Source organism: Engraulis encrasicolus, chromosome 9 (genome assembly GCF_034702125.1).
Source record: "Engraulis encrasicolus isolate BLACKSEA-1 chromosome 9, IST_EnEncr_1.0, whole genome shotgun sequence".
Lineage (NCBI taxonomy): Eukaryota > Metazoa > Chordata > Actinopteri > Clupeiformes > Engraulidae > Engraulis > Engraulis encrasicolus.
This window is the reverse complement of record NC_085865.1, coordinates 21,393,457-21,415,780: the sequence shown is the minus strand read 5'-3', so window position 1 is coordinate 21,415,780 and position 22,324 is coordinate 21,393,457. Positions and strand designations below refer to the sequence as shown.

General features: G+C 45.9%; 1 protein-coding gene across 5 annotated transcripts in view; it reads right to left on the bottom strand.

The window, feature by feature from the left end:
- Positions 1-22,324, bottom strand: part of ptprma (protein tyrosine phosphatase receptor type Ma) — a 304,853-nt gene that overhangs the window by 234,094 nt on the left and 48,435 nt on the right. For all 5 annotated transcript variants that reach the window (XM_063206751.1, XM_063206756.1, XM_063206753.1 and 2 more), the window contains exon 2: positions 10,828-10,950. In XM_063206751.1, the coding sequence (XP_063062821.1) occupies positions 10,828-10,950 (123 nt within the window). The remainder of the gene's footprint in view (positions 1-10,827; positions 10,951-22,324) is intronic.

Sequence of the window (22,324 nt, the reverse complement as noted above, 5' to 3'; positions counted from 1 at the left end):
GGATTTCACTGGCATATTTGGGGCGTTGGCATGGTAGCGATGGAAGTATTGGGTAGGTAGTGGGTAAGGGTATGGGTAGGTCAGTATGAAGGATAGTCATAAGGAGGCCATGGCATGGAGTCGTACTCTTATGGCTACTTGGCGCCAACTTAGCAGCAGGATGGGCGAGGTAATGGGCCCATATGCTGTTGATGTTGGCGGGTTCAGCCAGGCTCTGCGAGCGTGGCAGACGAGTGGCCAGCATCCAGAATCATGCTTTTTGCAGGTGGCGTAAACACATTTTATAAAGTAAAAAAAAAAAATCAAATGAAAAACACCTCAGAGAGAAACAGCTTTTTACCTAAAAGCAGGCACCAGCGAGAGAGGAGCAAGGGGACACCGGCAGCTGAACGCTGACACAGGTGTTTTTTTTTCTTCCTCAGTTAAGAGATGCGTTCGGCACTCTGATGTACTTTGTGATAGTTAAGCGATAATTACGGTGCAGGCGTCTTACGATGGCACGCGCCGCGTCGTCCAATTAAGGGTCTCAAAGCCAGATTGTTGCCTGAAAACATTGGCAGGCAAAAACATTGGGCGCCACACTCATCCACGCATATTAATAAGGCGAGGAAGGATCCAGCAATTCGGCTTCTTCCCAAGTCTCCTAATAGACTTCTTCCTTCTCTTCTTCCTCCTCCTCCTCTTTGTGCCTAATTCTCCACGCTTGCTCGGAGCCAAGGTGTGCGGTGAGGCGGCCAGAATGTTTTTAAGGATAAACAGAATCTAAATTTGTTTTTGTAGTGGGAGAGATGCAACCTGCAACCTCCGTGGCGAGGAAGGCAAGACCCGTGTAGGCTACCTACTATGGTTCTATATTCAGACACAAAGCAGCAGGTCCCTCCTTTCATAATTCTGGAACCGGAAGGGTACTATTCTGGAGCCTGCAATAGAATCTTTTTTGTACTTCCGTTTACCTGGGAAGACAATGTTACGTGTGCAAGGATACACTAAAACATACTGACTATGCATGCATGTACAAACAGACAAACACAGGCACAGACACGCACGCACGCGCACACTCACACATACCTACACGCTGCATACACACACAAACAAACACATACACACGTACACACACATATACACATGCAGAGAGGCTGAAAAGGTCGGCGTGACAGCGCAATGGCTTTTTCCGTGACTGTGTTTATCACGCGGGTCCACATGAAAGACACAGCGGTGCACGGTAGACGAACTGCATCTTTGACTTTATTTATTTTGGAGCAGCTGTGTTTGCCCTGATAACACGGCACATTTTTGAAATATCAATAAGCCGAGCAATCCCAGCAGGGGCCCTCGCCTCGTATCACACTTGGCCCCCCCAACCCCCAATTTACGTTGCGTTACACGCCTTGTCTCCTGTGTGTGAGAGCTCTGGTTCAAGCCGTGACTTCTGGCCAGGTACCAGAGGAGAGGAGAGGAGAGGAGAGGTGAGGAGAGGAGAGGAGAGGAGAAGAGAGGAGAGGGGGAGAGAAGAGAAGAGAAGAGGAGGGGAGACGAGCGGAGAGGATAGGAGAGGATCGGAGAGGATAGGAGAGGAGAGGAGAGAAGAGGAGAGAAGAGGAGAGAAGAGGAGAGGAGAGGAGAGGAGAGAGAGGAGAGGAGAGGAGAGGAGAGGAGAGGAGAGGAGAGGGGGAGAGAAGAGGAGAGAAGAGGAGAGGGGGAGAGGAGAGGAGAGGAGAGGAGAGGAGAGGTGAGGAGAGGAGAGGAGAGGAGAGGAGAGGAGAGGAGAGGAGAGGAGAGGAGAGGAGAGGCTTTTGCTGATTTTAAGCCTTTCCACACAAATTAAGTGATGTGCATAGATTCATAGTGAATCTAGGAGAGGGAAGAGGAGTAGGGGAAGAATAGGGGAAAAGCAGGAAGAAGAGTGAAAGGCAGAAAAAAGACAGAAAGAGGAAGAGAGGGACCATGTAGCAGTGTGAGAGAGAGATAAGGGAAATACAGGAGGAGGTGGGGGGTAGAAAAAGCAAGAGAGAGAGAGAGAGAGAGAGAGAGAGAGAGAGAGAGAGAGAGAGAGAGAGAGAGAGAGAGATAGGGAGCAAGGGGAAGAGAGAAAATAAGATAGTCAATTATAGATAGATAGATAGATAGATAGATAGATAGATAGATAGATAGATAGATAGATAGAGAGAGAGAGGTGGAGAGAGAGGAGTAGAGAGAGAGAGAGAGAGAGAGAGAGAGAGAGAGAGAGAGAGAGAGAGAGGTGTAGAGAGGGAGAGAGAGAAAGAGAGTGAGCGAGAGAGAGAGGGAGAGAGAGGTGTAGAGAGGGAGAGAGAGAGAGCTAGCGGTAATGTTGCTGTGGCCTCGACGCCGTGCCTCCTGTTCGTGGTGGCGGGCTGGTGTGACGGATACGCGTTGCATCCCACGAGCGCCGAGCAGAATTCAAAGCGGACCATTCAGCTTCAGCGCTGCGCTGGGGGGTGGGGGGAGCATGTGAAAAGAGATTTATCTCCCCTCCGTGTCCCCTTTTACGGCTCGCACTCCTCACGCGCCACACAACAGCCTTGTAACTCTGCGGGCCTCCAATTTATTTCAGTGTAAAAGATGTGAGGGGGTGTTTACATTTAATGCTCAGACAAAAATTAAGAAATTCAGTCAGCAAGCGCCTTTTTATTCACCAGATGCTGACATCTCCATGGCGAATCTTAATAATGTTTCAGGTTTATTTAACCTTGGATGTGCAGATAAACTATAATTATGAACCTCCTTTGGGTTTTCATGTCAATATTCAATGTCAATATTGAACAACGGTCTAGCTTCTGCATTTCATGGTTTACAGCTCAGAAATACAGACACGTCGTGCTTTCAAAATAAAATAAAAAATACAACCCTGTGCATGTGTATGACCAAAAATAATAACGTTTGAAAAAAAAGAGGTGACTGCTGGAAAGAAAAGCAAACATTCTTTGCGAATATTTTCCACATTAATTTGTGGTGTGGGTTTATTGACAGTCCACCCACAGCCTCTGCAGTGACAAGCGTGCCAGAATGTGAGGCAGCTCGCCCTGAAAGAAGCTCTTCTTTTCAACATCTCATGGAGGGGGGAAAGGAAAACTGAAAGGGAAAAAAACGAGGGATGAATAAGGAGACATATTATTGTTGTTGTATTTTCACAAGGTAGAGCGTGAGAGGCCACTAAAAAGTGAGAGAAGGAGAATCTAGCGGCTTCAGGAGGTTTCTGGAGGAGGAGGAGGAGGAGGAGGAGGAAGAAGATGAGGAAGAGGAGGAGGTGGAAAGAAGGCACAAACAAGCACCTTTTTTGGGCTTCTTGGGACAAGAACGAGGTCACTTGGTCTAAGAATGGTTTAAGTGATGTTTTCTTGGAGCTTCCCAATGGCAGCCAATTGACTAAATTCTCGAATGCGAAAACACAATACATGTTAGTTACATGTTGGATGGATGGGACTGAAAATCCCACCCTCTAATCATTTTAGCGGTCTGTTGTAGCCCTATAATGCACGGCGTACCATCAGAGGCACGCTGTAATAAATAATATAATTACCATAGTGCTTCTCTACTATGACATAACCCAGGGCCTTTAGTAATGCAATACGACTCGGTCATTGCCATTCTGGATACAACTAATTTACAACGCTGTGGGTTAAATGATTGAATTGTGACATGTATATCAAACTGAGCTGCCATTTATTCCATCCCCTTCCCTTTGCACAATTCTGGAGGCGAGACTTTTGGGGGGATATGTGAAGAAAGGGATTTCAAATTTAATTGTGTACTTCGTAAGTGTAGCTTGCACAAACTGTTTTGTTTTACTACCCTACCTTTAGAGAGCACACAAGTCCGGTGTGGTATCACCGCCTTTGCTTTGGGCTAGCAGTGTGAGTAGAAGCAGCTGTGTCTCTCAGGTCACTTTTAGATCACACAGCCCAGTGCGACACGGCACAGTGGCACTGGGTGACGGGTGACGGTGACAAGCATGTGTGCACGCTGTCACAGCATGGCGACAGGTGTCGCCAGGGGGAACCCTAAATCACTGATAAGTCCAGGTCATGTCAGCCCATTTCCCTCCACAAAGATTCGCTAACCTAGAATAACTGTGCATAGCAGGAAGCTATTGCTAAATACCTTTCGCCTACACTTTTAGCAGGTAACGGTTTTTATTTTTGGAAGGATCTCTGTGCAGCATGCTCGGCGCTTGCACTAGCTGAGCGACTGTATGCGTCTGGCTTGGTGCAGAAGTGACAAAGGTCACCAGCACTGCATTTGAGAAAAAAACAAATGGAGAGCAGCAGTACGAGAGCTCGATATTGCTAAGTAAACACATAAATAGCCATCATGTGGTACTGTTCCCATGAGCGTTTGAGGAAGTAGCTGCGCTGCGATCTGATGTGACAGCAAAAAGCATCATTAGCATAGCAGGTACGTAGGTTTTTTTTTCTACTGTGACCTCTACACGGCCTAAAATGCTAATTGCGTTACACAATGCAAACATAAAAAAACACGTTAGTCACCGCATGTTGTTCTACTTTATTTGATCTGTGTGTGCTATTCACATGGCTCCCATGAGGCAACTTTATGCCCTCACAGACATTGCAAATGGCTTATATTTTCACTTTTAGATAGATGCACTACAGAGGATGAATAAAGAAAAAATATCACAGCCTTACACATACATTTAATCTCCCTATCGTATGCGTAACGTATAGCCTACATGGAATTTCTCTCTACTTATAACAGATGCACAGACTTGCAAATCTTAAATGATTGCACCTAATCTGATATCTGGCTATTTGGAGATTTGGTTGTTTACTTGCCCATATGCAGACATGGGTGTGTGCACACACGCACACGCACACGCACACGCACACGCATACGCACACACTCACACACACACACACACACACACACACACACACACACACACACACACACACACACACACACACACACACACACACACACACACACACACACACGCACACACACACACACAAACACGCAAGCAAACCCACACACACCATTAAGTATAACAGACATCTCTAACAGGGTTTCATAAGTGAGTCAGTTTGCTGAGACGCTGGTCGGACATTGATGAATGAGTGGCAAGCCAACACACTCACTGCACTGATAATCACATTTTGCGCAGAGCGAGTTCCCCCTTTCCCGCAGTGAAATGATAGTCATCTATGTAATGCACCAGAAGCTGTTAAAGACTAAACGTGATGTCTCCCACTTCCCTGCTTAGTCTCCAAACAGCATTAGCATTGATGCACAAACGCATGCACACACTCGGACACACACACTCCACTACACACACATCACACACACACACATACACACCGCAAGTACGTACACCCAGGAGATATTCCACAAGTTCAGCTATGGCCAATTCATTTGTCAACTGCAGGCGGCACACAAGCCGGTAAATATGACGCTCTTTGGCCATTAGGTTTCTGGCTTGCCCATTCCACAAACACCAAATGACTTTTTTCCCACCAAGGCCCCCATACGCCATAAACTGAAATGACTTCTGTTCCGTGTCTGAGACGCATGTGGAGAAAGGTGAGACTGAACTCATAACATTCAGCTGAGATGGAAGGTTGTTGTAGGACCTCTCCTCTCTTGCTTCTTGCTTCTCTCTCTCTCGTTCTCTCTCTCTCTCTTTCTCTCTCTCTCTGTCTCTCTCTCTCGCTCTCGCCTCTTCAAGACTGGTGCTGCCAAGGTTTCATCTTCATCAAGATTAATGGCAAGGCATAAACACAGTAATAAGTGTGAAACTGTGTTAACCATCCAGGAACAATAAAAGGCCCCTGAAACTTGGGAGGCTGTCTCGTGGGGCCCTCCTGATGGCATTATGGGCTTGTTACAAACAGCTCACAGTCAATCTCAAGGCCCGTTAATGGGGAACGAAGAGGGCATGCATTTAGAGGACAGAGCCATTAGCACTCAAGCGTTGGCCCGTCGTGCAATCTGGCAGACGGCATCTGAACTCCATCGCGCTAGCTAGTTGAATAAGGCGTAGAAACACTGTCCGAATGCTCGGAATTTGTTGGTGCACTAGAGCTAATGGTTCTCTGTACTGAGCCGTCTCATTGGTTGAAAAAGGAGTAGAAATGTTGCCTCCATTGTAATGCTATTGAGGCACTATGAATTCTGGTAGTTGAATAGCAAGGAGTAGAAAGACTGTCCTAATGTTAGGAATCTGAGCAGTTGATTGACTGGTGATACCGTACGTGCATCTGAAGTCTGCCTCGCTATTTCACTTTATATAAATAAGAGGACTAGAAACATTATCGTAAAGGTGCACGGTGTAATATTTTTAGCAGTTTTTGTCCAGAATGCATGCTGCAAATTCACAAATGTTTTTTCATGAATACTTACCAACAAGAATGTGTATGGTAAGTATTCATTAAGAGTGGGAAAATTTTACTTTTCATACATGAAAAGGGGGATCTTTCCCATTGTCCACCATTTTGAATTTCCAGAATATACATTTTCAGCTGCAAAACCCATGTACTTTGATCATACTAGCAAATATCAGCTCATTACTCATTTAGTAAATATTCATGAAAAGATCAAATTTGGTAGTACAGCACAGTTTCAATGAGCAGCATAGTAGCAATACCTACTCTGGCCACCATCCTACACAGGGCACCTTTAATGTTTGCGCTGAGCCGTTTGAAGCACCACTGTAATACTCTGGTGTTCTGCACAGAGCAGTCTCATGGGTCTGTTGCAGTTCACAGAGTCGACACACCTGTTTACACGCACAAGAGGAAGGGAATGCTTTGAAGCGGTCATCCTCCCTACCACCCCCCGCCCTGCCTTCTACACACACACACACACACACACACACACACACACACACACACACACACACACACACACACACACACACACACACACACACACACACACACACACACACAGACACACACACACACACACAGACACAGTGAGAAAACCTTGCCTCAGCGTGTGGCTGCCACAGTAATCTGATACAGACACACAACGTGCTGCTTCTGTTGGGTTGGTTGGGAGGACCCACCCATCCCACGCAGCCCATCCAGCCAAGCCAGAGCAGAGCAGAGCAGAGCAAAGTGCCCTGAAAGCATGACCTCATCCTGCTCCACAGCCAAGCACATGCACTGACTCCCAAAGACAGGGTCAGATTAAAGGGTAAAGTGACATTGACCAAAAAAAAGAAAAAGAAAACAATTCCCTAAAGCTACATGACCACATTCTGTACTGTACACCGCAACCTCTCCTACTACTATAATCGGTGATTCTGGTGGAGAGATAATCACATTGTAACGTACAGTATGTCAGTACTGAAAGCCTTTTCTCAGGGAAGTACAAAGGGCGCCCCACAGCCAGGCTACATAACCACTAGGGCTGGGTAAAATAATCAATTTAATCGATAATCGATCGATATCATTTAAAATTCACATAATCGATTCACAGGGCACAAAATCGGTTTTTTTGTTCTTTTTCTTTTTGTTCTTTTTGTTTAATTTAGGTCTATGGGAAATATCCAGTAGGTATTAGTCAATTAGGCCTAGGCGTACTTATTAAAAATTAGCAATCTGTTAACACTGTCAAGCCACAGAATAGGCAACAGCATCTTTTGAGGGAAAATCCTTGCACCAAGAAGGGAACGGATTGAATCGATTCGGAATGAATCGAATCGAATCAAATTGAATCGTGATTAATCGATTCAAAGCCCTAAGAATCGAAATCGAATCGATACAGGAACATGGCTGCGATACCCAGCCCTAATAACCACATCTTATTTCCTCTCTCCGAGAAAAAGACACTATTCTATAGAGCTACGCGACCACATGGTGTGTACCGTAACCTCCACTTTGAGGGCCAATCCTAGGATGATGAGACTCACAATGCGATATTGTATATATGCCAGAATCAGAACCTTTCCACCAGAAAGTGAAAGACATCCTTATGGTACTTCATAATTCCTCATTCAGGGAAAGTGAAACATTTCCCTCAAGCTATCATACCACATAATGTACCATAACCTTTACTCTTTGAGCCTTGAGACCAGCTCGAAGTCAATCACACGGTAACATAATGTCAGCTCCAAACGCCTTCCTCATGAGGGACGAAATGCCCAAAAGCTATGCTACGTACATACAGTAACCATAGCCAATCTATTCTCTGAGGATCGATTCTAGCATAAAGACACCTCCAAAGTAACCCTTCTGGGGTTGCCATGGCGTAGCACGCTAATGCACCGGACCATATGCATGCTAAGTGCATTACCCATGTGCATTCCCAGCCCTACCCCATCTCTGTCTCTCACTCTCTCACACTATCATATCTACGTAAGACAAAACCCCCAAAAATATCTCTAAAAGAGCAGGTGCGGTTAAGAGACAGATGTGGTTCATGGTGTACTCCAATGGAATAGCCTACAGTAGGCCTCTCTCCCCTCTCGGGCCCACCTTGGTTCTCACGCTGTGCTCCCAGGCTTACAGTGGGGTCATGGGACTGATGATAAGGCCCATCAGCCAGACATGGTGTGCTGTATTCAGCACAGTGCTAATGCCCAGTGAGAGGGAGACAGAAGTACAACAACAGCGGCTGTCGTCTTCAAGCAGCGGGGGCTAATCACATGATGGCAAGAGGCAGGACAGGGGGCTATCATGTCATCAGCTCAACGGGAGGCCTCCTGTGGGGGTCAGACTTGAGTGACAATGGGCTCACTGTGATTTTCTTTTCTTCTTTTCTGTACTTCCTTTGATGCAAACCTGGCGGCTGGCTGCAGTAATCCAGTGAGCTCTTGGAAGCCGAGTACAATAGCGCCTCACCGGCCGAAGGAGAAAAAAAAAGTGCTAACCTCTAACTAAATGAAATACACTTTGGAATTGACCCGCTGTGCCGTCGCGAGAGGGAAAAAATAGCTTATGATTGCTGTCGATGCTAAGAAGGCGTGGGGAGGAGTGTGAGGGGATCGATTATTGGATGAGGGAAGAAAATAAAATACACTTCTATTAGAATCCCCCGGGCTCCTGAGCGAGGCAAAGACTCCAGGCTTTCAGGATTGTCAACGTCAGTCTAATGGGAGAAAACAAAGAGCTTTCTGATTCACCGCATGGCCGGAGACGATCGTGGGGCGGGGGACATAAATCATTGTGCGATATTGAGTCAGAGGATGCGTAATAGCAGGGCTTCTTTTTATTATCTGTCTTTTTTTCCCTCTTTCCTTCTTTTTTTTGAAAGAGAACAAGACAAGCGTTTTTGACTAATTGCTCCCGATTCGAGCAATCGAGGAAGGAACAGCTTTTCAGAGTCATCAGAACGCTCTGGAGGACCGAAACAATATTCCATTCTGATGCAAATGTAGGCCTCGCCCCGGCGGGACTGACACTTGCCGCACGGAAGCAGAGACAACACATTAGACAAGGGGGCGAAGCGCCACCCGTGTAGGTCCGTGCCCTTCTGCTGAGCCCAGGTTTAACCTCCCCTGGCCCCCTGCCTGATGCGACATAAATCAATTCAGGCCAAAAACGAGTAAACACCTTTCTTTTTCCCCTCCTTTCTCCCCTTTCCCCCCTCTTTTATCCTCCCTGTGCCTAAATTGTCAGGTAATTTCCCCGCGAGGCCATTGAACATGGCTGCGGAGGCAGGGTGAAATTAACGGAGCTGTCTCACAATTAATTCTCGCCCCGTCGCTGATAGCCAGACGAGGACTACTTGATGCAGCAGTCATGCGTGATTGTGCATATGATTCAGGAGAAGCCACGACAAGCAAATTCAAAGTTCAACAGCCGTGCTACGCACATTGCCATGTAGAGTGTCGTTATGGAAGAACAAATTCCTTGAACATCACTCACCATCTAAACGCTCTACCATTACCACCACCTTTAGTCATACAGAGAAATAAATTCAACAAAATGGCCCATTCTATAGCTGCCCTTAACATAAGATCTGAACTGAATCCAACTGAATCCTCTTTCATTTGTTACTTTTATTGATTGTGAATAGCGTGGCTAAACATGGAACTGTGGGGTTGAGCGTATACGATCTTGAACATAGAGGAACATGGTAATGATCTTCATTCGCAGTCAGGAGTAACACTGTGATGGCCTTTTGTTCACATGAAAAACTAAATGGTCGCATAACGAGACAGGAGGAGACGGCCAAGAGGAGAGGTCATGGCGGTCACCATTTCAACAACATTTATCAACAGTGGACCCACAATCACTGTCTGTGTCTTGAGGAGGATAATGAATTACAGAACCCCCCCTGAAAGACGTAATGAGAGAATAGGTGGTGAGAGGCAAGGGAATGCAAGCCAGAGAGGGACCAGGGAATAAATCAGTCACATTCTCCCAGGAGAACAAAAAAAAAAACCCACAACAAAACATCAAAAGGCGGCCATTTTGACTCAAGAAATTGCAGTAGTTGTGTTGTGATTGCCCTAGCAACGAGTTGTTGTTGACAAACTGTTTACTTTTTGTTTTCACATGCTCGCCTGTTAGGGGTGGCTCATGAGCTATGCACATATTGGTAATAAGTAAAAGATGTCGCTTTGTTTTTGCCCTTATTGCCGACATTAGCTGTCAACAGTTTAGCAGAACTCAGAGGAATACATGTGTCAACACGTCGAAGAAGCATTGTGGATATTCCTTCACAATCATTATATCGAAATGGGAGAGGATAGAAAATCCCCAAATACCGTGACGTGTGCAGTGTGTAATACCCAATGGTGGGATGTGTAGTCGCTGAACATTGCATTACACTTGACTCATTCGGCTACGTTTAAGATTATGCCTATACTATGCACCCATCATTAGTAATAATGTCACATACCGGATGGCACCCAGGGATCTGATGATGGCCTCTCCTTGGTGTTCCCCTGTTCCCAGTCGAAATCATCGTCTTTACCTTGAGTGTAGCCACAGGATGTGTAGGGTCTTTCAAAGTTGCAGTCACCTGCGAAATACAAGAAGACATGAAGCGATCAGTGATGCGACAGTGATCATTAACAATAACAACAAAAGCACACACAACACAATAATTAAGGTGGCGCATACTTCATACATATATGCCTTGAGTGAAGCAAAACTACTTTTTGCATTCTTCAGAACAGCAACCTGACTGACAACTGACAACCCTCCAGGATATAGTTTTGACATTGTTCTCACCAAGCCAGGCAAAGTGTGTCCGCATGCATGCACGCACGCACACACCCACACACGCACACACACAACCACAAATTTTGTTCTGACCAAGTCAGTGTCAGCCGACAGGACAGGCCTTGCTGTCCACGGCCATGCAGCCATGTCACAATCAGCCTCAGCGTTGTATTTTTTTCTACATGATTCATTATCCGATTACCTCCACATTTCCCTCACTGTGATCCATTCGCAACGCACACAAAAGCATTCAACTTGTCTTGATTTGACCAAGACGGCTGTTCGTACAGCGCTGTCAAAAGGGACGCCTACGCAACTGTGACAGCTACAAGAATCCATTTGCTTAAATAAGAAAGAAAAGAGAATGGGTAGGGGGGAGAAGGAGAGAGAGAGAGAGAGAGAGAGATAGAGAGAGAGAGACAGAGAGAGAGAGAGAGAAAGTGTGAGAGAGAGCGAGAGCGAGCTACCCAACAGTGCCAAGCATGAGAATCTCTGAATTGAGAGCAAGGATGTGAGGCACAGACAGCATTGTTCAGCGCGGAGGGGGGAGATGGAAGACACCCACGTAAGCATATTTTTAAAATGTCAAGATGAATCGACGCCACGCTTTTGTTTACTACATCTTCGAACAAATACATATAAATATATCTAACACCCACGAGTGTTTGTTAGCGTGTTTGCTCCCGTAATATCATTTTTTTTCATCTCTTCTCTTTTAATCCTGGACGCAAGTCAATTTCTTGAAAATGAAAATAAAGAGAAAAAAACACACACACACACACAAAAAAAAAATGGTGAGCTAAATACATTTAGTGACAGCATAAGCTTTGACACGTTGTCAGACTGCTTGATGCGGAGGCTCCTTTGGTGCGTGTAATTTACGCTCTTGTTTTGGGCAGAGAGCTGCCATCACCTACACGCTGCCTGCCAGCCACGGCGGCACAGCAAGGACCAGGAGATGTGCTCCTTTTATTTTGACAGAGAATCAACAGACACGCGTACAGACACACGCACATGCACAAACACACACACACACACACACACACGCACGCACGCACGCACACACACACACACACACACACACACACACACACACACACACACACACACACACACACACACACACACACACACACACACACACACACACACACACACACACACACACACACAATCCACTGTCCCACCTCCACCCCCATCCCCTTTTTCACCACATGGGTTGAAGCTCGGATTGTGATTTTTCTCAGGACAAACACTGTAAGGGCCATACAATGGAGAGCACAGCCACTCTATTACACACACACGCACACACGCACACGCACACACACACACACACACACACACACACACACACACACACATTACATGACAAGAGTCTTGAGGCCTCTTCAAACAAATGCATTATTTGCTTTCCGAACGTGTGCACTCACCCAGGCTGCCACTATGAGAGACAGGCTGAGCAGAGCCGAGCTGAACTACTTCTTATTCATTACGAGATGTTTCTCATTGCTCTCCCCCCTCAGGCTCCATCAAGGGATTATGTCAAAACTTACGCATAATTGCATAAAAACGTACACGGCTAAGGCATAACCATCACCTACATATCATATCACAGCGACTCAACCAACAAGGATGGGGGGGTGTTGGCATATAATTATGCTGATTACGATATTGCACCGTGTAGCGGACATTTATGCTGTGCGGTGGCATCAAATAACAGACACACACTGAAGTAATAGTGTAACATAAGATTTTCAAACTACAGTAAAACAACAACATTGCTGAGGATTTATTGAATCACATTCAGTCATGTAGGCCTAGCAGACACTTGTGCTATGTGTTGTCGTAAACGAACAGACACACACTGAGGTAATCGTATAAGATTTTAAAACATCGGTAAAATGATAATATTGCTGCGGCTTAATGAAGCATATTCAGCCATGTAGCAGACACTTGTTCTATGTGTTGTCGTCAACGAACAGCCACACGCTGAGGTAATCGTATAAGATTTTAAAACGACGGTAATACGACAACATTGCTGAGGCTTCCTGAAGCATATTCAGTCATGTAGCAGACAGTTGTGCTGTTTTTTCTTCAACGAACAGACACACATTGAGGTAATCGTGTAAGATTTTACAACTACTGTTAAATGACAGTATTGCTGAGTCTTATTTAATCACATTCAGCCATGTAGCAGACACTTGCTATGTGGTATGTGCTACGTGTTGTCGTCAACGAACAGGCACAAACTGAGGTAATCGTATACGATTTTAAAACGACGGTAAAAATGACAATATTGCTGAGGCACTTATTGCACTTGTGCAGCTACATAGGTAAGGTGAGACAGAGGCCACTGTGTGTGCATGGGGCTTGTTGGGGCCTGTTTGCTACCTCAGCGATGGCTCTCTTTTTTTTGCTAAGCACTATCTGCCTCTCTGGGCGCCCGCCTCGCTCCAGATACAATCAATTTAGTGCGACCCGCTGGATGCCATTAAAAATCCACATGGGGAGAAAAACGCTGTTTAAGGAAACAGATGGAGGGACCGCGCGCACACACAGGCAGGCACACACACACACACACACACACACACACACACACACACACACACACATACACACACAGATAAACATGCACAAAAAGTCACACAGGGATAGAGACACAAACACACACACACACACACACACACACACACACACACACACACACACACACACACACACACACACACACACACACACACACACACACACACACACACACACACACACACACACACACATTTCAACACAAATGTGGCTAAAATACACTTGCTCTCTATCTTTCCCACAGACAAACACACAGTGTGGTGGCCTATTGTGTCCAATGGGAGATATTCTTGCTGTGTAATTTTAATAATTACCTGGGAGTGAGGAGATGAGATATCACCCCCCACTACCAACCATCATCACAAACATCCCTATCACCCCTCCCGCCACCATTATCCCTCCATCCCTCACCTCTTCATCCTCCAACCTCCACTCCTCCACTCTCACTAACCTTATCCCTCCACCCCTCCAACCTCAGCCCTCTCTTGCACAATCCCTCCACTACACCACCCTCGTCTCTCCATCCTACCCCTCCACTCCTCCACCCTAAGCCCCCTCTCCCTCCACCTTCATTCCTGCACCCCTCCATCCTCAATCCTACACCTCCACCCGCTCCTTCATTCATCCCTCCATCCTATCCCACCACCCTCATCCCTCCACTCCTCCATCAGCATTCTCACCACCCCTCCTCTACCCACACTCCCTCCATCCCACCACCTCCTTATCTCCTAGCCCAGGCTCTGATCCAGTGCTCATGCCGTGTCTGTTCCGAGATCACGCCAACTTCGCACCCCTCCGCTCCCGAGGTGAAGATTACCACGCCACATGATTGCATCTCAACAAGGGGGCCGCATAAACACACTTTCTCTCTGTATTGCGTGGCGCGAGGAGGAGATGTTTTTTTTGCGTGGGCTTTTTTTTCCCTTTTTTGAAGAAAAAGGAAAAAAAAAACTTCCACATGTTCCCTCCGGTGCATAGACTCACAAAAAGGAAGAGCATTGAGAGGAAGAGAGAAAGGAGAGAAAGGAGAAAAAAGAAAGAGGTGAGAGGAAGAATGAAGAGAGAGACTTCAAACCCATAAGGGATTCAGTCTCCCAGCTCTTTTGATAGCCAACAAAAACACTCTTGTGTAAGAGAAGAGAGCGAGTGAGAGAGAGAGAGCGAAAGAGTGGGCCTCGAGATTAAAGATGAATTTCAAAAATCCATCTCTGTCAACAGAGGTGGTGCGCTGTGTAAGTCTGTACAAACCAGACCAATGTGTCATAGGGGATCGTCTGAGCTTTTAAAGAAGCGAGATTCTCGTGTAGGTGGATGGTTCCTCGCGGCCATTCTACAAGTGTGTCCATGAAAGCCGACAACTCTCGCTCCACACTCTACACTGAAATCACCTGTGTGTGTAGCACACTCTTTGTAAAGCCACAGACATGGCCACTGGGCCTGGCAGTACAGTGATAAATCTCTGCCTACTATTTACGCCTCGCCAATATATGCACTCCATAACCCCAAGTAACGCTGGGATACAGCTTTCCCCCAAACACAACTGCTATCTCCAATAAACAGCCAATGCGCAGTCCGGATCGATATAAACTAAATGCAGCCAAATTGGTCATGGGCTGAGGTACATGGCACATCTTCCCTATCTAGCTGCAGGACGTGAACAAAATATCTCGGCTTCCACAGTGACTACAGACCTGCTGTAGTAAATCCTCCATTAACTTTGAGGAGTACCATCACAAATATGTGATTAGAATTTTGCCCAAATTTTGAGTTCTCATTATGATGTCATAATGTCTTTGCGAGACTTTTAACACAGACGTCTATAGGAGCTGTAGAGTGTTCCAGTAAAATTCTAGAAGAACCTCTAGAAATTCCTTACTCCTCAAAGGGTTAAAAGTGAAGGTACGGTATGGGGTTGAGGGGGAGAACCATGATGCTAGTTGGCTAACGCATATGCGTAAGAGGAACCTGGGGAGAAAGTGAACGAATCACGTTCAAGGTCATGATCTTCCTCCCTCATCTCCTCTCTTCATTGCCATTTCCTGTCCAATCTTCATGGTCCTGTCTCATTAAAGAAGGCTAAAGAGCTTAACAATGACTCGTTTTTAAAACATGCAGTCATGGAGGGCTTCACTGAGACAGTTTGGAGCTTTAATAACAGGAGCCTTGAGAAGGATTCTCTGGGCCCTTCTTTTCTCTTTCTGCCTCTCTCTCCATCTCATTCCCCATTCCTCTTTCTCCCTCTCTCTCTCTCTCTCTCTCCTCTCTATGTCTAAGTCTCTGCTCGATCAATAGATGCTACCCTGTCATGTCTTTTTTTCTCTCTTTCAAAGGGGAAAAGAAAAATGCACACCAGACCAGACGAAACAAAAGCACCCTCCCCCCCAAACCCCCCCAAAACACTAGAACAAGAAATTTGCTTGTAAATATTTCAGACGGCTCCAACAACAGTGGTGCCTGCGTTCTTCTTCTTTTTTTACTTGTTCTGGCGCATTGTGCATTTTTAAAAATCTTGTCTTTTTTTTCAAAGCAATGGGCCATGGGCGACGATCGATAGCTCTCTCTCACACACACAATGCTCATGCGCTCTGCATCAGGTTTTCAAGTACGACTTTAAAGGCCTTCTAATGCACAGCTCTCCACAGGACTGCACATCCAGGAAAACTCCATAAGAAGACAAAGAAACTCACTCAAGAGGTTCATTGCGGACTCCCGGAGGCCTTAAAATACTTTTTTTGTATTAACGAAATTTGATTTGAACTGCTCGTGCACCTGATGCTGTTGCAGGCTGAAATGAAAGCACCTTTGCATCTTAACCCTCTGAAGCCACAATGCTACTCCCATTGGCTCCCATTGTGAAAATCACATTGGATACCAACAACAAAAGACCAAAAGTGTTGTTCATGCACCTTCTGTTGCCAAAGCAACAGTAATGTTGATCAGTGCCACAGCTTTAGTATCGGACATGCCTTAATTAGTTTAGAATATGCTTCTTGTCTTCCCAGAAGAAAAAATCCAATCCAACATGTTTGGATACAGTGAGAAATGAATCATTTAAATGCAGCAGTGGTGTTATTCTCTAAAACAAGACACAATCAATGTGCTTCTCTCGAGCTAAAGACACAGACCCTATTCACACCCTATCCTGCCCCCTCATCCTTTACACTGAAACATCCAACAGTTTTCAGTGGAATAGAGACTATGTGAATATGTGTGAATATGTGTGTGTGTGTGTGTGTGTGTGTGTGTGTGTGTGTGTGTGTGCGTGCGTGCGTGCGTGCGTGTGCGTGTGTGTTGTGAGGGAGGAAGGAAGGATAGAGGAGAGGAGGGCACGGAGGCGTGTCCCTGGACAATTCTGCAATTACATGGCCTCTAACATGTCCCATTTTCCCTGCCTTGGAAAAGCCTCAAGTGTGCGTTTTCATCTCACTCTGCCCCCAGTGGTCTTCAACGTGCCTTTTTATGAGGGCCTTGTCTTACACCCCACCCCCAACCCATCCATCCCCCCTCCCCACCTACGCACACACACACACACGCACGCACGCACACGCACGCACACACACAAACACACACCTCCTCATTCCCCAGTGGACAGCGAGCCACAAAAGCAATCTCAGGTAATATAAAACCGATGCCTGCTATCCTGCTATATACACCTTCCTTTTCCCACACACACACACATACACACGCACACACACACACACACAGAAACTCTTTACAGCTAGTGGAGCCACCCGGGCTTCCAAGATCTCGGCGCTAAGTCCGTTTGAGACCGGAGGAGCCTCGGCACTTCAGCCCGAATCTTATTTCTCTTATTTATCAGCCGGCTTACGAGCAGGAGTTCCACTTAGGCCCGGCGGATTGGCCTGTCTGGATGGAGGCGTTTGGGGTTGGATGGAGCTTTGGACAAATTTATCGGAGGGATTGCTGCCTACCAGTGGTCAAATTCCCTGTCAATCATGCTGGGTGGTGGATGGGGAGGACATGTCCTGTTGCTGCCTTCTATTTCTACTTCAGGAGAAGCACATACAGGTACCTACTGCAGTTATGCTAACCTGCCCATTAGCCTAACCTTGAGCATGTTTACTTCACAGTTTCTGTTGCATTGTAAAAAATAAATACTTGACACAGCTTTGCCTTCTCTCTGTATTTCTAAGTGAAGCACATCTACCAGCTATTGTATGTTACACTACACCTCAGCGTAACCGTGATCATATTTACTTCTCAAATACTTCTCTACATTGTAAAAAAATGTTGACACATTCATAAACCATCTGGGCTGTAAGGCAAGGTCATCCATGGTTATCTTTTCCCGTATCACAATATTTACTCCATGTTATACGGTATTTACACGATGAAGTAACACGTGGATAAGGGCTGGACGACACTCAGGAAGTAAACACACACAGCATGTGCTGTGATCAGGGCGGTAATCGGATAAGGCAGCCTTCCTCCCAGAGGTAGCCTAGTCCACAAGCTCACCCTGATCGGATCCTTAAGCAGGTGTTAACTCAATCTACACAGTCATACTCTACAGATGGGCTTTACTATCTAGCCTGGTATAGTCAGGTGTGGAGCATATCAGAGAGCCTAATGAAATAACACAATACCTGTAATGTGGGCGCTACACTAGCTTGGTGGCTTTACTCGCAGGCTGGTACAGTATAGTCATGTATGGAACATATAACATTATGCACAATGATATAACACAATAAATTCATGTGGACGCTAGGCTTGGGCAGTGGCCAATTTTTCATGCAACGATATTTCCCTGGCATGTTAGTACTGACATGTCAGTACGTACACAAGATTTAAATGTCATAAAGCGAAGTAGTAGCTCAATGAAATAAGATTTTGTATACCGAATTGGAGACTTCATAAAATTATGCAAAATATCGCTTCCTTTCATTCAACCATTTCTACAACATTGTGTATCATGTTATCAATGGTATCACAGTATCAAGAATATTACCAACTGTGATTGGATTATGTTTACTGAGGTTGGGCCATATGCTCGGACGGCAAGCCAGCGGCAAGCAGGACCAACAAACCACACGAGGTAGTGCCAGACAACGGGAGACACTGGCAGAAATTAGGACCATCTTCTCCATATATCAATGTGTTTATGATAAATAACTAAACTGATGGCTTTGTTTGTGACAAGACAAACAAGCGCTTTCCATGACAAATGGGAGTCTTATGAATCCTAATGATTGCGTGTTCTGGAACCATGTTAAAGGCAATACAGCTTCACTTAAGAATCCTGTAAAAATCCCTACTGGGGTATAAACATTGACATAAAACAGGATTTGGTCTATCTTCTCTTCTCCCGGGAAGTCATTGCTAGAATGTACATAAGTACATATGTCTGAACGGACACGCGGCTGCTGTTTGAGGGTACGGTTTCCATTCATACTGCACTGTAATTCGACCGAGCTCAAAGGGGGCTACGACCCTAAGCACCCAGGACAGCATGACCCATCACAGCCCACCAGCCGGTGATCAGACTGGCGCTCCAGGCCAGAGATTAAGATAATCCTGAAACAATTTAGGAAACGCAACAAGGAGCCCAGGCTCTCAGGAGGATAATAACGAGAGAGAGAGCGCGAGAGAGAGAGAGAGAGAGAGAGAGAGAGAGAGAGAGAGAGAGAGAGAGAGAGAGAGAGAGAGAGAGAGAGAGAGAGAGAGAGAGGAAAAAAGAAAGAAAGAAAGATGGTTTCACCCTCATTTGGATCCACCAGACCTGCGTGCCACGCTGAGACGTGCAATTTCAGCCATTTATATGCTGCAATTTCTCCATAGCGGCTGGCGAGAACAGAACACCCAGGGACCAAAGATTCACCCTGCAGATGTCTGTTGAGCTCTAGGCTAATTCTTTTCCATCTACCTTTTTCAAAAATATCCAATTACATATCAATGGTGTTGTTATTATTTGGGATGGTTAAATAGCAAAGTTGTTGTTTCCGGAGTTGTTCTTTCACGGAGTGCAACAATTCAAGACTCCTCTTTCCCCATTTACCTCCTCCAAAATATCTGATTACATACCGCTGGTCTCTATTATTATTATTTTTAGATGGTTAAATAAATAGCAAAAGTTGTTGTTTCCGGAGTTGTTGTTACACAGAGGGCTACAATAATTCATCATACTCTCATGCTTTGCTGCCTTTTATGTCAGAGGGGGGATGTGTTTTTTTTCCTGCTCAGCGGACTGCCACTAATTAACGGGAGTCCACTTAACTCGCTGCACCGATCCCAGGAGTGCACACACTAACCGTGCTGCTTTAGGGGCGAATAAAAAAATTAAAATAAATGAGGGCGGCATGATGATCGGGCCTTCAAAAAAGAGGTCTTTTGTAAAAAGAAGTCCGACCGACCACGCAACTGGATGGACTCCTACTCAACGGCTAACCACCTCGAAAAATATCTCAGCGGACAAGCTAATCGTTGGCCGATCGACAGGCGCGCTCTACACTATTCATGAGATCATTATTTAGCTATCAATAAGGAAGCGAAGGAGGGGGTGGGATGGGATGGGAAGGAAGCATATTAAAACCTGCGCCCTGCCCCACAGTTTATACAAAGCCACTGACCCGGTGAGAGCACCTAATTAATCATATTAAGCTCATATCGAGCTCTTCCTCGCTCGCTCAGCCAAGTCCAGATGGGGGCACTTTCTCTACGGACCAGGGGGAGAGGAGGAGGTGGAGGCTACTGTACAGTGGGAGTTCGATCCACCTAGCCACCTTTCTCGTCAATGGGATGTCTGCATCAGTGGAAAGACACCAAAAAAAGCAAAGGTACATCTTCCTGCCATGTCCCCCACCCCTAGCAAAGACGACATAAAAAGAAAGGGACGCATGAAATAATCACTGATGTGAAACACGTTAAACTAGCAGATTACAAAACAATCTGCTAGCATGGAGACAGTGGGGGAAGTTGATTGAGACATCACCTGGACTGAAAACCTGTTTAAATAAAATAAAAAGTGTTTCTTCACCACCATTAAACAGTCAGCTCAGGGGCTCGATGCCTCCTCTGTTGGCTGAAGCTCAGTCAGACTTCCCCAGTGTATCCTTATCAGAGACAGTTATCTTCCACTTAACTGAAATCATTAGTCTGATCCTTGGGGGAGTAAAGATCACCATCTCCACACTGCAGTAGTTCAGGTTAAGGAAACAGCCCGCAGAAACAAGTGACGCCTGGTCTAAATATTGCAGAAAGTAAGATGCTGCAGGTTGGTAAGGGTTGTTTTGGTCAGTCTCTTCTAGTTTTGGTCTACAGTCTACCCTTTATTGTTTAGCACAACCTTGTGTTGGTGGGTCGATGTTGTAGTAACAGATTTTTTGTATCAGATTGGTATAGTATGCCAGGAAGCCTTTTCAGATTGTAATTTTTGAATGCATGAAGAATATCTCAAAATACTTTGTGGGTAAAAAGGAGAAAAAAACATTCCCACCAACAGAGGCAATCTAAAGAGGTGTTTGTGATCGCACAAAAGACGGCGCAGCAGACACACCACAAACCTAGTAAACTGAGTAGTAGCACACTGAGAAGGAACACTCTAAGCTCAGAGCCAAATCACAGGGGTAGCTCAGTACCTTCATCTCCCCAAACTCTTACTCCATCAAACAACGTCTGCACTCCACTTCACTTCACTTCACTTCACTCCACTCTGCTGTGCTGTGCTGTGCTGTGATGTACGCTCAGCAATTGCTGAGCCATGAGGAGAGAGACACATGGTAGAGTCGGGTAACGCAGGTAAAAAGCCAATGCTCAACCGCATGTAACCGCATTGGGAATAAGAGGAGACATGAGCTTCAATTCATCCCTATTTTACCTCCAGCACATTAAATTATGATTGATGCAAGCTCGGGCAGACGAAGAGAGTGGTCCGCAACGCTAACCTCATTGCTCTCTCTCTCTCTACCCCTCTCTCTCTCTCTCTCTCTCTCTCTCTCTCTCTCTCTCTCTCTCTCTCTCTCTCCATCTCTCTCTCTTTCTGTCTCTCTCTCGCTCTCTCTCTCTCTCTCACTCTGTGTCTTCCTCAGCGACTCATAAAGCACTTCCAGTTAATAATTGCAACAGATCCGTATCCATTTCTGCTGACTGACACCACACAATTAGGATGAATCAGTGGCCCTGCTCTCCCCACAGTCTGGAAAGAAGCCTCACTGCAGCGTGTGTGTGTGTGTGTCTGTCTGTGTGTGCGTGCGTGTGTGTGTGTGTGTGTGTGTGTGTGTGTGTGTGCGTGTGTGTGTGTGTGTGTGTGCGCGTGCATACGTGTGTGTGTGCGTGCGCATGCGCGCGTGTGTGTGTGAGTGAGTGTGCGTGCACACTTGTGTGTATGTGTGTATGTCTGTAGAACGGCACAAGAGAAAGAGAGAGAGCCTAAAAATGCAGTGGGTGTGATACAGTGAGACGGAGAGAGAGAGAGAGAGAGAGATTACTAACTCAATAAGAGAGAGAGAGATTCTACGTGAGATAGAAGAACTGTATGTAGTATGTGTGGTGAGCCAGCGCCGGGCCCGTCATGCTGTGAGGACGGCAGCGTGCCACAGCTGTTGAGAAAAGCGGGAAAGGTGACGGAA